The sequence below is a fragment of the Vulpes vulpes genome, chromosome 16 (genome assembly GCF_048418805.1).
Source record: "Vulpes vulpes isolate BD-2025 chromosome 16, VulVul3, whole genome shotgun sequence".
Taxonomy (NCBI): Eukaryota; Metazoa; Chordata; class Mammalia; order Carnivora; family Canidae; genus Vulpes; species Vulpes vulpes.
The window spans coordinates 18,916,798-18,933,919 of NC_132795.1; the positions used below are offsets into that span (position 1 = coordinate 18,916,798).

The 17,122-nt window shown below is 35.0% G+C and overlaps 1 protein-coding gene across 2 annotated transcripts in view; it reads right to left on the reverse strand.

The window, feature by feature from the left end:
* Nucleotides 1-17,122, reverse strand: part of NBEAL1 (neurobeachin like 1) — a 180,684-nt gene that overhangs the window by 11,109 nt on the left and 152,453 nt on the right. For both annotated transcript variants that reach the window (XM_026002514.2, XM_072741979.1), the window contains 8 exons: nt 14,215-14,331; nt 11,962-12,051; nt 8,330-8,439; nt 6,850-7,022; nt 5,183-5,277; nt 2,889-3,005; nt 1,467-1,628; nt 45-193 (listed from right to left, as the gene is read on the reverse strand). In XM_026002514.2, coding sequence (XP_025858299.2) covers nt 45-193; nt 1,467-1,628; nt 2,889-3,005; nt 5,183-5,277; nt 6,850-7,022; nt 8,330-8,439; nt 11,962-12,051; nt 14,215-14,331 — 1,013 coding nt within the window. The remainder of the gene's footprint in view (nt 1-44; nt 194-1,466; nt 1,629-2,888; nt 3,006-5,182; nt 5,278-6,849; nt 7,023-8,329; nt 8,440-11,961; nt 12,052-14,214; nt 14,332-17,122) is intronic.

Consider the following 17,122-nt stretch of genomic DNA (forward strand, 5'->3'; position numbering starts at 1 on the left):
ACTACCTTTTCTTAAGTGAGACTTCAATAATTCTTGTAGTTTACCTGTGGAGATCCCTTATGGACAGGAAGCCTTGTAAGCTGCCCGTGATAATATGTTCTCCAGTGATACATATATCTGATACTTGTTCTGTCAGGACTTGAGACCCTAGATACTTGCCATTTACAGAAAACAGATGTAATGCATTCTTATCCTGTAAAGATCAGATGCAAAAACTTTTAATGATCTCAAATTAAAACTGAGTTTTAACACTGACAATTACAACTGGGACTATAACAGACTTACTACTGGATTTAAAATATTGAAAAAACAAATAGTTATGTTTAAAGAGAAAGCGTGTAGAAAATATTAAATGATTTTAAATGAGAATTATATATTTTAAGAAAATTCTTAAATAACTGCCAAGTAAATATTAAACAAGAACTCTCATCCCTTCAAAAGAATTAAAATCTCATCCACTCTAAAACACCCCATAATCTTTTTTTAAACCCCATAGTTGTAACAAAAATAAGATTCTCTTACTTTTTTTAAAGCTAGTTTTTGAAAAATTTTTAAGTTATCTCTACACACAGTGTGGGGCTGGAACTCACAACCTCGAGATCAAGAGTCTCATGCTCTACCAGCTCAGCCAGCCAGGCACCCCAAGATTCTCTTTAAAGTTTTTTAGATTTATTTATTTATTTGTTTGTTTGTTTGTTTGTTTATTTATTTATTTAACAGAAAGAGACAGCGTGTGAACATGCACACACAAGTGGAGAGGGGGAGGGGCATAGGGAAAGACAGAGAATGCCAAGCAGATCCCCCACTCATTCTGAGATTACAACCTGAGCTGAAATCAAGAGTCTGACACTTAACCTAGGGAGCCCATCCAGGTACCCCGATTCTTAATTTTTTTAAAAAAGATTTTATGTATTTATTTCACACAGAAAGAGAGCACAAGCAGGAGGAGCACAGGCAGGGGAGAGGAAGAAGCAGGCTTCCTGCTGAGCAAGGAGCCTGACAGGGGCTCCATCCCAGGACCCTGGGATCATGACCTGAGCAGAAGGCAGATGCCTAACCAACTAAGCCATCCAGGAGCCCCTCTTTTTTATTATTATTAATTTCATGGGTAAAAAAGTAAACATAATTCATGATTTGTTTATATACAGCCTATACAAAAATAATTTAATTTGGTTATAATTTCCACTTAAGGTTATGAGTTCCCACATAACCAGAAATTCTTTTTGAAATCAAAAAGACCCATATAACATATAGGTCACTAGACATCCCTAGGACAAAATATAAAATGAGGTCAAGACTGTGATAGAGGTCCATCTAATGGTAAGGAATGAACAAATTGAAAAATAAAAGGAAAATATCCTTTTCAAAATACAGTGTTTTTCATCAAAATGCTTATTATACAGTATAATATGGAAAGGAAAAGACAAACTTATAGTCTAGCTGTACTGCATATAACTGTTATATACCTTGAGACTGGTCTTTTCTTCAGTGCTGGAATAGATGACAATATGTCCTTCCCAAGATATAGCCAAATTAGGAACAGTTAGGAGCAGAGAACTCTCACAAGGTGGTCGTAAAGTCCTCATGTATTGACCTTTCTGAATTGTATGTATAATCACAGTGCCATCCTATACACAGAAAATATCAGAATATGAAAAAGAGACACAGAACAACAAAAAAGAAAGAGGCTGGATAAATAAATACAGGAAAGGAACTCAGAAAATGATTATTTTACCAAGGACACATGTATCAGAAAAAATTCCAATCCTGAAATTTGAAATAGTATTTCATTTCATAAGATGCCCTCTTTCCTTAACTAATAAGACCAGTAAAATACCAAAACATAATCCAGTCTCTTTAAGTTTTTTTCTTTCTGTGTTATGCTACTTCTGCAAAAAGTCCTACACCAACAATAAAGAATTCCTATCCTTTTATCCATTCCTCTAGGAAAAAATTATCATCCCAATTTTAGCGTATGTGCCTCCAAAGCAAGCATGAAAATATTTAAATGCAAATACTGCTTCTTAATTTGTAGGAAAAATCAGCATTTCTTTCTCTCTTTTTTTAAGGATTTTATTTACTTATTCATGAAAGACACAGACATAAGCAGAGACACAGGCAGACTCCTTGCAGGGAGCCTGATGCGGGACTCGATACTGGGACTCCAGGATCACGACCTGAGCTAAAGGCAGACACCCAACCACTGAGCCACCCAGGTGCCCTCTTTTTTTTTTTTTAATACTAAAATTTTTATTGGTGTTCAATTTGCCAACATACAGAATAACACCCAGTGCTCATCCCGTCAAGTGCCCCCCTCAGTGCCCGTCACCCATTCACCACCCCTAGTTCATTTCCCAGAGTTTATGTTCTTTATGTTCTGTCTCCCTTTCTGATATTCCTACCCATTTCTTCTCCCTTCCCTTCTATTCCCTTTCACTATTATTTATTATTCCCCTCTTTTTTTTCTTTTAAGATTTATTTGAGAGACAGACAGATTAGGGGGGAGGGGCAGAGGAGAAGGGGAGAGAGAAAATCTCAAGGTAACTCCCCACTGAGCATGGAACCCAGGGTGGGGCTTGATCTCACAACCCTGAGATGATGACCTTAGCCAAAATCAAGAGTTGGACACTTAAATGACTGAGCTACTCAGGTGCACCAGAAAATGAGCACTTTTTTGAAAAATTTTCTTTATTTATTTATTCTTGAAAGAAAGAAAGGCAGAAACACAGGCAGAGGGAGAAGCAGGCTCCATGTGGGGTATGCAGGGAGCCTGAGGCGGGACTCAATCCTGGGACCCCAGGATTTTGTACCGGCCAAAGGCAGGTACAAAACCGCTAAGCCACCCAGGGATCCCCCAAAATGAGCATTTCTTAAAGGTGAAATCTTACCCTTGATCCTGATACTGCCATGTCTAGTTCAGTGCTGATGCCGACACTCAATACCTCATCAGTGTGTCCGTACAGAATATGAAAGGGTTTAGATGCTAAGCCCACAGGAACACCTCCCTAGTATTAGAAGAGAAGCAAAGGTTAATTTTCTACAAAAAGGTTTATACTATATTCAAATAGTCTAATCATAAACTAACATTGCAACTACTTCTTACACCACAGCCATCTATTCACAATAGGACTCATTCCTGTGTTTCTCCTTGGAGTCTCAAATTATTCTGTCTTATGAAGCTTCAAAACTTAATCTGAATAGTTTCAAGGTTGATTGCTTTGGATTAACTTTAACAGGTATATTATTTGCCCTTTTCATCTACAGATTTGTTCTCCCTTAATTATAAATAAACTTTTTGAAGACACCTGGGTAGCTCAGTGGTTGAGGGTCTGCCTTCAGCTCAGGTTATGTATGATCTCCTGGGGTCCTGGGATCAAGTCCCTAATCGGGCTCCCCACAGGGAGCCTTCTCCATCAGCCTCTGTCTCTCTCCCTCTCTCATGAATAAATAAATAAAATCTAAAAAAAAAAACACCCAAAACTTTTTGTATTCTATCTCTGAATACTTTTTTTTTCTTTCTTTCTTTTTGGGTGACAAAATGCTACATTACTTTCAGGTATACAACAATGATTCAACAATTCTGTAAACTATGCAATGCTTACCATGTTAAGTGTAGTTATCTGTTAAACATACAATGTTGTTATATTATGTTCCCTATGCTGTATCTCTGTGACTTATTTTATAGAATTACTTTATTTAAAGAAATATATGTATTTACTTATTAAGATTTTAGTTATTTATTCATGAGAGAGACAGAGAGAGAGGCAGAGACAACTATGAGATCAAGGGTTACATGCTCTATCGACTGAGCCCCCAAGTGCCCCTGTATCTTTTAAATTTTTTTTAAAGATGCTAGGAGAAAGATATTGGAAGAGATTAACAAGACAAATGCAAAAATGCACTATTTTTGTAGTGAAATTTTACTAAAAAGCTACCAAAAGAAAGAAAAACACAGAAGAAATGTAACTAGTTATATACAAAAAAACACAACACAAAAACAATATATAATGAAGTGCAATAGCAAACGGTACACTAAATGGCACAAGAGTGAAGGCATTTTCATCAAAATCAGATGTTAGGGTGCTCACTCTAATTTTCTTACTCTACTGCATTATTAGCTAATAATGTAACAAAATAAGAAAATGAAATCATAAGTATATTTGAAAAGATAAATTCACCTTTATTTCACATCATAAACTGTATCTATTTTCAGAAAATCCAAGAAATACCAATAATTATAAGGATGAGGTAAGATTTGGTAAATCAATTAGATAACTATATAGAAATCAATAGATTTTTTATAGTAATCATAACCAAGTAGAAGAAAAGTGATTTTAAAAATATTAATAGGATTATAATAATCAGAAATAAACTTTAAAAAGTACAGAATCTATGGGAAAAAATTACCAAAAGGTTTTTTGTTGAAGGACATTAAAAAAAGAACTGAAACAAATATGAAAGGTATTTTCTATTCCTGGATAGGCATGATTATAAAAATGTCAACCCATACCAAATTAACATGTAAGTAAAATATAATTTCATCAAGACTAAAACAGTTTTTTGAGGATGATATGGTTAAAAAAGTTGTAAAATTCATATGGAAGAATAAACACTAATTTTAAAATAGCTGAAAACATTTTTTATGAGGCAACACAGAAATTTGTTTCACCAAACATTAAACTACTAAAATGAAAACATTCTATTGTTGCCATAGAACTAAGTAAGTGTAAAATATAGGGAATCTAGAAAAAGATCCAATTCACTGGGTAATCATTTATGCTGCCATAATGACTTTCCACCCAGCAGTACATAAAACCATATATTTTAATATTCTATATTATTATAAAATATGTATTATATATATTCTATACTCTATCATATATACTATAGTATATGTCTAATACTCTTATTCTATATTAAAAATTATAGAAAAATTAATTACCAATGGATTAAAGATTAAAATGTAAAAAATAAAGCAAGAAAAATGTTACAAGAAAAATTTTGGAGATTTATTTTAATAAATTTGGAGTAGAGGAAAGCCTGTTAAGTAGAAAACCTAAACGCCATAAAGAAAAACAACACTTCCTTGAAGCAACATTATAAGAGTACAATATGGTTGATGAAAATTATTAATCTATGATTTTTAGTGGTTCCCCCAAAAAGGAAGACAATGTGTAACTACCTGTTGTGTTATTTGCCATATCATACACGTAGTGTCTCTGGAACCAGAAATCAAATGTATTCCACAGTAATCTGTAGCTAAACAAGTCACAATATCTGTAAGAAAAAAAGAATTACAAAAAATGAAATAGTGTCGTTTTGCTGGAATAGAACTATAAGGGCAATTTTAGTTTATGTTCAAACTATTACTAAATCAGTTGTTTTAGCAGGAGAAATATAAGAATGGCAATGGAAAAGGCTGTCACAGGAAAGAAGCAGTATTTTTTTTTTTAAAGATTTTATTTTTAGGGGCCTGGGTGGCTCAGTTAGTTAGATGCTAAGTGGCATCTCAGGAGCCACCAGTACAGCATAGTAGCAGACTCCATTTCCCTTTCCTAATAGGTTTATTAGTGGAAAATCTATACAATGTTTTGTTTTGTTTTGTTTTGAAAGAGAGAATGGAGGGAGAGAGGAACTGAGGAAGAGGGAGAGAGAGAGAGAGAACCTTAAACAGGCTCCATGCCCAGCACAGAGCCTGACCTGGGCCAATCTCACAACACTGAGATCATGACCTGAGCCAAAATCAAGAGTTGGATGCTTAACCAACTAAGCCACCAGGTGCCCCCATGATGTTTTATTCCTATATTGAAGGCTGAAATACTAAGAAGCACCAGGATAAACTACAATAATTTATCTCTCTCATGTATAACTGTTAACTAATAAGGCAGGTGATGTCTTATTCAACTATGAGGGTTTTTTTTAACCTTTTTGTCTTAAAATTCTTATTTGAAGAACAAGAACTTTTATTTTTATGTTTTAAGGATTTATTTATTTTGAGAGAGAGGGAGAGGTAGAGAATCTTAAGCAGATTCCCGCTGAGTGCAGAGACTGACAAAGGGCTTGGTCCCAGGACTCTGAGATCATGACATGAGCAGAAATCAAGAGTTGGATGCTCAACTGACTAAGCCACCCAGGGACCCTGTTATCAACCAATTTTTTTAAAAAGACTTAGTCTGGGGTCCCTGGGTGATTCAGCCAGTTAAGCATCAGCTTTTGGCTCAGGACATGGTTCCAGGGTCCTAAGATCAAGCCCTATGTTGAGCTCTCTGCTCAGCGAGGAGCCTGCTCCTCCCTCTCCCTTTGCCTGCCACTTCCCCTGCTTGTACTCTCTGTCTCTGTGTCAAATGAATAAATAAAATCTTTACAAAAAAAAGGTTAAAAAGACTTAGCCTAACATCATTCAGATATTTAATTTGTACAGCATTTAGTATACCCCAAATACATTAAATACTTTTTAAAATTTTATTTATAAAGAAAATAAATAAATAAATAAAATTGTATTTATTTGAGAGTGAGAGATAGAGATAGCAACAGAGACAGTAAGAGAGAACACAAGTGGTGAGGAGAGGGAGAAGCAGGCTCCCTGTTGAGTAGGGAGTCTGATGTAGGGCTCCATCCCAGACTCTGAGATCATGACCTGAGCCAAAGGTAGATGTTTAACCAATTGAGCCACTCAGGCATCCCTTATTAAATAGTTTTAAAGCATATAATGTTCATAGCACTGCTCTATCAAGAAGTTCACTCAACTTTGAAAGTTAATTTTAATGATTTTTATAGGAGCATGTACTGCCTTTGTAGTTAAAAGAAATAGAGAAACTTCTTTTTTGAGGGAAAAAAGTTAGTACTTACCCATGTGTCTGATATTGTGTGAAATAACTTTGCCTTTTGTAAGTGACATCACTTGAATGCTATTATCCCAGTGTCCAGCACTGAAAAGCAACTTCGCATCATGTGATACTATGAATAGCTTAGAAGTGATCTCCAGCCCTGGAGCAAAAGGACCATTCATACTACGCTGAGTTCTGTGAACACAATTAAATATTAGACTTTTCCTTAAAAGATCACTTAGATTGATATCAACTATTTCTTAAATTTCTCTGAAAGAGAAATAAATCTATTCAACTGTTCAACTTGAAATGTCCATTAATGAATGATAAAGACTTCCAGAAAACACGTGAATTGTATTCATATTTCTCATTACATTAAAAGATACCTAACAAATAGTCTCAAGGGTTAAGCTGAAGAAATTGAGACTGGTGAAGGTGTGAAAAGGATTTATTTATTTTTTTAATTTTTATTTACTTATGATAGTCACAGAGAGAGAGAGAGGCAGAGACACAGGCAGAGGGAGAAGCAGGCTCCATGCACCGGGAGCCCGATGTGGGATTCGATCCCGGGTCTCCAGGATCGCGCCCTGGGCCAAAGGCAGGCACCAAACTGCTGCGCCACCCAGGGATCCCTGTGAAAAGGATTTAAATCTTGACTTTCAAAGCCAATTCAGTGAGACCTCAATTCTATAAATGGTAGTTATCAAAGTATAAAGGACAAGATAAGGATATGAAAGGATGAGGAAAGTTGGAAATCAACTGAAACCAGAAATCTACTGCACAAGCAGATAAATGTGTATCTAACAATACTCATGAAGATTATTTTTCACTCAAACTAAAGCAAGTATATGGTATTTATCTGCTTCCCAATTAAGTAAATACCTGTGAGGTCAGCTAATCTAGCTTTCACCGAAAGACACAAAGAAGTGATTGTACTTCAGTGTGTGTACAGAGAATGAGGGCCAATTCTGAGAGGTCAGCTCTAGAACTTTATTATTCAATATTAATTTACTGAAGGCATGTTTTGTGCCAAGCCCAACAGTACTAAGTCCTGTGTGAGATATGAAGGAAAAAAAAAACATTGCTCCTAATAAACATACAGATAAAACGACTTGGAGTAATGGACTCCGAGTAATGACCTTAATTTAAAATGTAATGACTTTAAAACATAACTTTTGTATATTTAAAAAATTAACTAAGGTAAAGAATAAATTCTTATATAAAACACACAAGGCTTATTTATAAATAACACTGTACAATAAAAATACAATTAAGCCTAAAAATTATTCCTAATATTTTCTGTTTCCATTACTTACAGAAATTATTTTATCCTTCAGCCAGTAAGCAAGTCAGGAAAAGATAAAGAGGGAAGGAAGGAAAAAGAGAAGAAAATCTGCATATCTACCATATGATTTTCAAAACAATACCAATCAATCTAGTTGTTTTTCCTGGCAATAAGGTATCAGCTGCACCTGTTTTGCTTTAAATGTTCATTTACTTACTTTGGATTTGTTACAGTTTGATCTTTGATGAATGTAAAGTAATTAGAAATGTTTCTGTCATAAGGCAGCCATCCATGGGTTCCAAGAACATAATTCATGCTTACTGTTACCTGAAAAAGAACAGATGAAGACAAAAATGAAATAAAAGATTAAAGAAAGCAGCACAAAATAGCCAAATGCTCCCATGACATTAGCATTTATCACTTAAGGAATAATGTGGGATTCTGTACTTAAACAAAAAATTCATTCTTTTTTTAAGATTTTATTTTTAAGTAATCTCTACACCCAAAGTGGGGCTCAAAACTCACAACCCTGAAATCATACGCTCTACCTTGAACCAACCAGGTGCCCTGCATAAAGTCTTAATAATAATAATTAATAAAGTCTTAAAATAGAAAAAGCTTTTTGTTTATTCTTATCTTTATTTTTAGTTTATCTCATAACTTATGGCAAGAAAAGTTGTCCAATGTATCTTTCTCTCTCTTTTTAAAAGATTTTATTTATTTATATGAGAGACAAAGAAAGAGGGAGAACACGAGCATGGGGAGGGGCACAGGGAGAGGGACAAGTAGACTCCCTACTGAGTGGGGAGCCCAACATGAGGCTTGATCCCAGGACCATAAAATCATGACCTGAGCCAAAGTCAGATGCTTAACCAACTGAGCCACCCAAGTGCCCCCGTATCTTTCTTTAGTGAGATAGTTTTCCTCATTATTTCTCAAAGTTTACTAGCATCTATTAGTTGGCAATCAGAAGAAATTAGAAGTCAAGTCTTATAAAAATATGACATATATAATTTAGAACATAAATAAGTAGAAGTTATGGCAAATTGTTAAGCTCTTTCTTCTTAGTGCTAGTTACAGTGAATTTTTTAAAAATTTATTTGAGAGAGAGAGCAAGAGAGCGAGCAAGCAAGCACATACATGAGTGCAGGGAGGAAGGGCAGAGTGAAAGAGAGAATCCCAAGCCAACTCCCCCACTGAGCATGGAGCCTGACGCAGGGTTTGATCTCACAACCCTGAGATTATGACCTGAGCCAAAATCAAGAGTCAGAGGCTTAACCAACTGAGCCACACAGATGCCCCTTACACTGAATATTCTTTTAAAAATGAAAATGAAAAGTTTTCCCCCCTTATTGATTATAAAACAGACTACCAAAAAAGAAATAAAGAGATATAAGTATTGAAGGTGAAAGTCACAAGAATTCTACCATTGAAAGGCACTTTTAAAAAGTATATCTTTCTAGACCTTTTTTTCTAAGTAAATATACAATGTGCATAATTAGAAAAATAATCTTTACTGTTCCCTGTGCTATACTCTCTTCTTCTAATTTGTGCATGACAAAATGAGAATAAGACCAAACCCAGGTTTGGTCCATGTGCCTGAGTCTCACATCTCGTACTTGTTAGCTCTATGACTTTGAGCAAATTGCTTCTGAATTTTAAGTTCTTATTTGTAGAAGGGAAATAATAATAGTGCCTATCTCACAGGACCGTTATAGGTAGGTTAAATTATAAAATTCAAGTAAAGTACTCACTATGTCATGCGTGTATACCTTAATCAGTTCTGTGTTATTTCTCATTTTCATTCTTTTACTGGCTTATGCTATATTGTAATAGCTGATGCTATATCCTATTTTTCTTGTACAACATTTTCTGGTATGTTCACAATATTTATTATTCCAAATAAACTTTAGAATTGCAGTTAACTACCTGAACAATGCTATGAAACTAGAAGTCAACTTCAAGAAAAAAAATCTGGAAAGACCACAAATAATAAAGATTAAGTAGCATGCTCCTGAACAATGAATGGGTCAACCAGAAAATAAGGGAAGAAATAAAATACATGGTAACAACTGAAAATGAAAACATAATGGTCTAAAACTTTTAGGATGCAGCAAAAATGGTACTAAGAGGGAAGCACACAGCCAATAGAGGTTCACCTCAAGAAGCAAGGAGAATCTCAATCTAACCTTATACCTAAAGGAGCTAGAAAGAAGACAACGAAGAAGCCTAAAATGAGCAGAAGGAATGAAATAAGAGATTAAAGCAGAAATAAATGATAAACTAAAAAAATAAGAACAGATCAATGAAACCAGGAGCTGGATATATGAAAAAAATAATACAACCAATACAATACCTCTAGCCAGACTAAATCGAAAAGATGGGTGCCTGGTGGCTCAATCAGTTTAATCTCTACCTTTTGATTTCAGCTCAGGCCATGATCTCAGGGTGGTGAAATCCAGCCCCAATCAGGACCCCCACTCAGTGGACAGTCAGCTGTAGATTCTCTCCCTCTTCCTCTATCCCCCCCTTGCTTGTTCTCTCTAAAATAAATAAATCTTTAAAAAAAGAGAGAGAAAAGGACCCAAATAAGTAAAATCACAAATTTGAGAGGAGAAATAACCACCAACACCACAGAAATATAAATAACTATAAGAGAATATTATGAAAAACTATATGCCAACAAATTGCACAACCTGGAAGAAACAGATAAACTCCTAGAAACACAAATTGCCAAAGCTGAAATAGAAAGAAATACAAAATTTGAACAGAGCAATAACAAGCACTAATTTAAAGGGATACATGTACCCTGATGTTTATAGCAGCATTACAACAATAGCAAATTTAGAAAACAAGCGTCCATCAATTGATGAATGGGTCTGGAAGATGTGGGGTATGTTGTGTGTATGTGTATAAAATGGAATATTAGCTATAAAAAAGAATAAAATCTTGCTGTTTGCAATGACATGGATGGAGCTACAGAGTATTATGTTAAGCAAAATAAGTAAAAGAAAAACAAAAATCATATGATTTCACTCACATGTGGAATTTAAGAAACAAATGAGCAAAGGGATAAAGAGTGAGAGAGGTAGGCAAAGCAATAAACAGACTCTTAATTATAAATAACAAACTGATGGTTACCAGAAGGGAGGTGGGTGGGGAGATGGGTTTAATAGGTAATGGGGATTAAGGAATACACCTTTTGTAATGAGCACTGAGTGATGTAAGAAAGTGCTGAATCACTATATTGTGCTCCTGAAACTAATATTGCACTATATGTTAACTAACTGGAATTTAAAACTTAAAAAATGAAAACTTAAAAAAATGAAAACAATTTCTGGTTCTAAAAACTGACCAAAAGCAAATAATAAATTGAGACACATTTATGAAAGAAAAAAATATTACAGTTAAGTACTTGAAATAAAAGCTGTATAGCTGGAAGATACATCTTTTTTAAAAAAAGATTTATTTATTTTTAGAGAAAGAGAACATGAGCATGAAATGCAAGGGGGGGGGAAGCAGGGGAGAGGGGGAGAGAGAGAGAGAGAGAAAGAGAGAGAGAGAGGATCTCAAGCAGACTCCATGCTGAGTGTGGAGCCCTATGCTGCTGGGTTCCATCTCACAACCCTGAGATCATGATCTGATACAGAACCAAGAGTTGAATGTTTAACTGACTGCATCACCCAGGAGCCCCTATAAAATACATTTTTATATTTGATCAAAGTAATTCCATAAAAATCTTCTTTATTATTTTTTAAGAAGTTTTCAAAAAATTTATTTTCTTAATTGTTTTTGTAAGTTGTAATGTATACAGATATAGCAGTGTGGAAAAACTATAAATTGACTTACCAGTAACTCAGGACTGCCTTGAGATATAAAAGAACGAGACTGATTTTTAGGGACAATGGCCTTTATCAGTGGAACACCATCACTAATTCCCTATAAAATACAAGACAAAGGCTTAGTGGCTGGTTCTGCTTATCTTTATTAAGTTATTGCAAACTTCTATTTCTTTGAAGGTGAATGAACCCTATAATATAGCATTGTACTCTACCAAAACATATCATTTAGTCAAAATATAGAAAAGGAGAAGAATCACTATGGTGTACATTAGAAACTAATGTAACACTATGTGTCAAATGTACTTTTTTAAAAAGTTAGGAAAATGTTAGGTTAAAAAATGTAGGAAAGGAACTGTATCATGTTTGGGTGGCATACTTGAAATTCCTAAAACCCATCATTTTCTTGTATTCTACTACTCTGCAGTAAAACAGAAATGCAGATTCCAAGCGGCGTCAACCACTTAAAATACCCATGATTTAGGATCTTTCCTTTTCCCACGCCATACTGACACGAATATAAATTAGAAAATACAGACCACATAAGAGTATATTGCCCAAGTAAGTCAAATACAACAACTGGTTATATTTTTATAGAATTTCCTTTTGAGTTTCCTTTTGCAGATCTATTCCATTAACTGAGGCAATCCTCGAATGCTAAAATGACAGGACCAGAAAATATAGTCCTCAGAAAATACCTTCATTATCTTATTACAACATGAAAGAGAAGAGTGATTTGAACTAAGTTTTTTGATGTAACAATATGTTCATAAATTATACCTAACATTTATTAGGTAAATTATAACCTAACATTATTGGGCTATTTGCCAGGTTCTAAGATCCTTATATGAATTAAATAATGAATTATAAACCATATAAAGTTAGCACCTATCTTTTCACTCTGTGAATCAAGAGAAGAACAACCTACATTTGAACAAGCATAAATGAACATGGTGTTTGAAGAAATTCATTTATTAGGCCCTTGCTTTTACTGCTACCTCTGTTTTCTTCACCATTTTACCTAAGAAGAGATAACCTACAGAAAGGCTTTCTCTCTTCATATGAATGAGTGGGAAAGTATCTTCTCTTACGATGATGAAAAAGGATCAACACATGATTAATAGTACCCAAGGTATCCATTGTGTTCTTTATCCTGCTCCAGATACTCATCCTGGGGTAGCTACCCTGTGACATGATGAAAAAAAAATTCCTATGATACTGAACCTAAGAAACACATTATAATGATGCTCTAATGCAGAAATTGGCAAAGTTGGCTTGTGGTACAAAGTCCAGCCTACCACCTATTTTAGAGGCTGTGGGTAAGCTAAGAATGGATTTTATATTTTAAATGGTTATATTTTAAGTGGTTATATATGCATCTACATAACATTTGTAATTCTGCCTTTTGACTAAAAGTCCAAAATATTTACTATCTGGCCCTTTAAGAAAAATTTATCAACATCTATTGTATTGCATGAGAGTTACTGCTTGTTCCACACATTTCCAAATTATTCTTTTTTTTTTTAAAGATTTTATTTATTTATTCATGAGAGACACAGAGAAGCAGAGACAGAGGCAGAGGGAGAAGCAGGTACCCCACAGGGAGCTCGATGTGGGACTCGATCCCTGGACCCAGGATCATGCCCTGGGCCAAAGGCAGATGCTCAATCGCTGAGCCACCCAGGTGTCCCTCCAAATTATTCTTAATAACTTTTTATCATCACTTTTTCTTCTTGACAAGAATATTATGTCTTAACCAAATTCATTGATATAAATGCATTTCATATTCACCTTCTAAACCAAATTAATTCAATATGTAAACATTTGAATTTAAAGTACTCTTTCAATTATAGCATTGACTATCTTGTTTTACTTGATTATTCTTTCTGATATTAGCAATTAACAATCTGACTTATTGAGCAGTATCTTATAACAAACACTATAATTACGAGTTATTTTAACTCCCTCCACATATCATTTTAGCTGTCATAAAAAGCAATTTAAATCAAATAATTTATTCTTCCTTATCAGGAAAATGTGAAACAGAAGAAATCCAAGAGAAATAGTTGACTACCACTCAGCCAGCAAGCAAAATCTTCCAACACGATTGTTTCAAAAATCTAAGCATATTATTGAAACGTTATCTACTATTTTGGATTAAATATTATGACCCCCACCCCCCACTTTAGAGAATAAAAGGAACACAGATAGGTGTATAGAATACACAGAGGAAATGCTTTGATATTACCAAATTGGATATTACCTCTATAAAAAATGACTTGAGTTCAGAGAGGTGTTGAAATAGGTTTAAGGTTGAAGTGTCCGTTTTGGTCTGCCTTTGCACTGCTTCTTCTGCTGACAATCTAGGAGGATGTGGTTCCTTTAAATAAATTTTAAGAAAAAATAATTCTATAACTATATTAAGACATCTCTCACTGTATTCCTTCATACATACTGGGCTCTAGATACAATGGATTACATACCATGCAACTGTTGACAATTCTAGGCCATTGCTCAGATTACTCCCTCAGCAGAGTTCTTACCCCTATTCATTTCTAGAGAAACCCTACTTCTACTTTAAAGTTTTTCTTACTGACATCTGTCTTGAATTTCTAAGCCAGGATTAATTACTCTTTTATTATTTTCACCAGCACATTGCTTTGTTTAGTAATTTTTAGTACTTATTTCTCTCTATTGAAGTACGTAGTTGTTTATGGTCTATCTTGTCCAACGAGGCAATGAGTATCCTTTTTATTTAAGATTTTTTTTTAAAGTAATCTCTACACCAGTGTAGGACTTGAACTCACATCCCTGAATCAAGAGTTGTACACTCCACTGACTGACCTAGCCAGGCACCCGCACCCTCAGGCAAAAAGTATCTTAAAATGAGAAAACAAGTCCTATTCATTTTTTAATTTTCAATACCTAGGATAGTATATTAAGTATGATAGAGGCTTAATAAATATTTGGTAAAATTAAATGAATCATTCAAAACTCAAAATTTATACAGGTGAATCCTTATTTCCTGAAATAAGATCAAATGTCAATACTATCAGAATCAAATTATAAATATTGCTGCATTTGTTTTCAAATAAATTTTTCCCTAACTTTAAAAGTGTCAGCAACATAGAACAGTGTTACCTTTACAATAACAATAGCAAAGCAAATTAACATGTAAAAGGCATAATTAAAATGCAAAACAGAATTCCACCTAAAGAAGATTTTTCTACCTCCATCACAAATTAGATTATAGAATATATGATAGCCATAGTACTTCAATATTTAGCTTTCAATCCATGTAAGTATTACTCACTTTATTTTTAATCAAAGTCTCACTGGGAATTAAGATCGCAGAGGGGTAGGGGGACCCTAGATTTGTCTCCTCCCTTAATACAACTACATAGTTATTATATCATTCAGCTAGATAGTTATCATATCATTCTGAGCAACCAAGAAATCAAGTGGAGGTCTGAGAAAACAAATGGTACAAGTCCACAAGTAGAAAAGCAACCATTGTTTGGAAGGTAGTAGGTGCAGAGACTTGAATCCAGTGTGACAGAACTGAGGATACAGTGGTGGGAAAGGAGCCTGCTTAAGGAGGCTACTGCAAAGTATTCTAAGCAGCTGAATGCAAAATCAGAAAGTACAGAAGACTGCTACAGCAGGGGATGTTCCTGGTTTAAATTAAAGGTGCTCAGGTGGTGAAGTAGGACAGAATCCCAGGAGTGACAGCGTGGCCTGAGGATCCCTGGGGTCACAAGAAGAATGAGTGGTGCCTAAGTGCAGCACAGCTCCCAGGTATAGGAGTGCAGAAGCCAGCAGACAACAGTAAGTCTAAGTGCCGGCTTTCTGCTCTATGTTGCTATAAACTGAGCCGCTGCATTACCAAGTGACTGCTTTCCTGGGACAGGTCCCATAAAAGGCACAAGGATGGCAAGACCATCCTGGGAGGGAACAGCACAGATTCTGGCTGTGGGAGTCGCTAAACTTTGGAGTTTTGAAACTCAATCACGTGCCTGAGATAAAGAAGGCTGGACGTAAGCAGGGTGAACACAGATTTCTGATAACAAAGGGAGAGACAAAAATGATAGATTGCTTTCTGTGAGGCCTTACTGAAGAATAGGAAGGTATAATTTTCAATTCTGGGGCTAGAGAGCAGGGCACCACCATATTCTTCCCGCCCAATCACGGGGAGTCTTCAGGGAGCAAAAGAGCGCCACCCAGTGGAGCCTGGAGTCACTTACACCAAAACCTGCTCCCCTGTGCAATAGAGGCTCATTTGTACTAGAACAAGTCCATCCAAGAATCAGAACAAGGGGGCCAACTCTCTCAGAACACCAGCACAAACAACTTGCTTGCACCAAGTCTACTGATCAAAGAGGACTGAAGAACTTCAGCTGTAGGGGAAAACAGTACCTAGCATTCTTTGTATTTTTATTTTTTACTCTTTATTATTTTTTCAGTAATTTTATTTTTTCCAGTTACTTTAATTCTTTTTAAATATTTTAGTATTCTATACATATGTTTTATCTCTACTTCCCTTTCATTATATTTATGTATACATATATTTTTTTTTCGTATACATATATTTGTTTTGTATTGCTTTGCTTTATTTTGGTACATAGTTTCTTTAAATAAGCAGACTAAAACTAAAACACACCCAGGATTTAGTTTTTTTCTGTTCTTTCTGTTGTTGTTGTTATTGTTGTTTTTTCTTTTTCTTCTTTTCTTTTCTGGACAAAATGACAAGACAGAGAAATTCACCCCAAAAGAAAGAAAAAGAAGTCATACTCACAACCAGGTATATTCACTATAGGTATAAGATAGATATATGAACTAGAATTTAAAACAACAATTTTAAAGATACTAACTGGACTTGAAAAAAGCATAGAAGACACAAGAGAATCCCTTACTATAGTATAGAGATAAAAGAACTAAAATATAGTCAGGCCAAAATTAATGTGATAGCTGAGATACAGACCCAAGTGGATGCCATATAAACAACAGGAGGATTCCTGGGTGGCTCAGCGGTTTAGTGCCTGCCTTTAGCCCAGGGAGTGATCTGAAGTCCCAGGATCAAGTCCAGCATCGGGCTCCCTGCATGGAGCCTGCTCCTCCCTCTGCCTGTCTCTCTCTCTCTGTCTCTCATGAATAAATGAAAAAATCTTAAA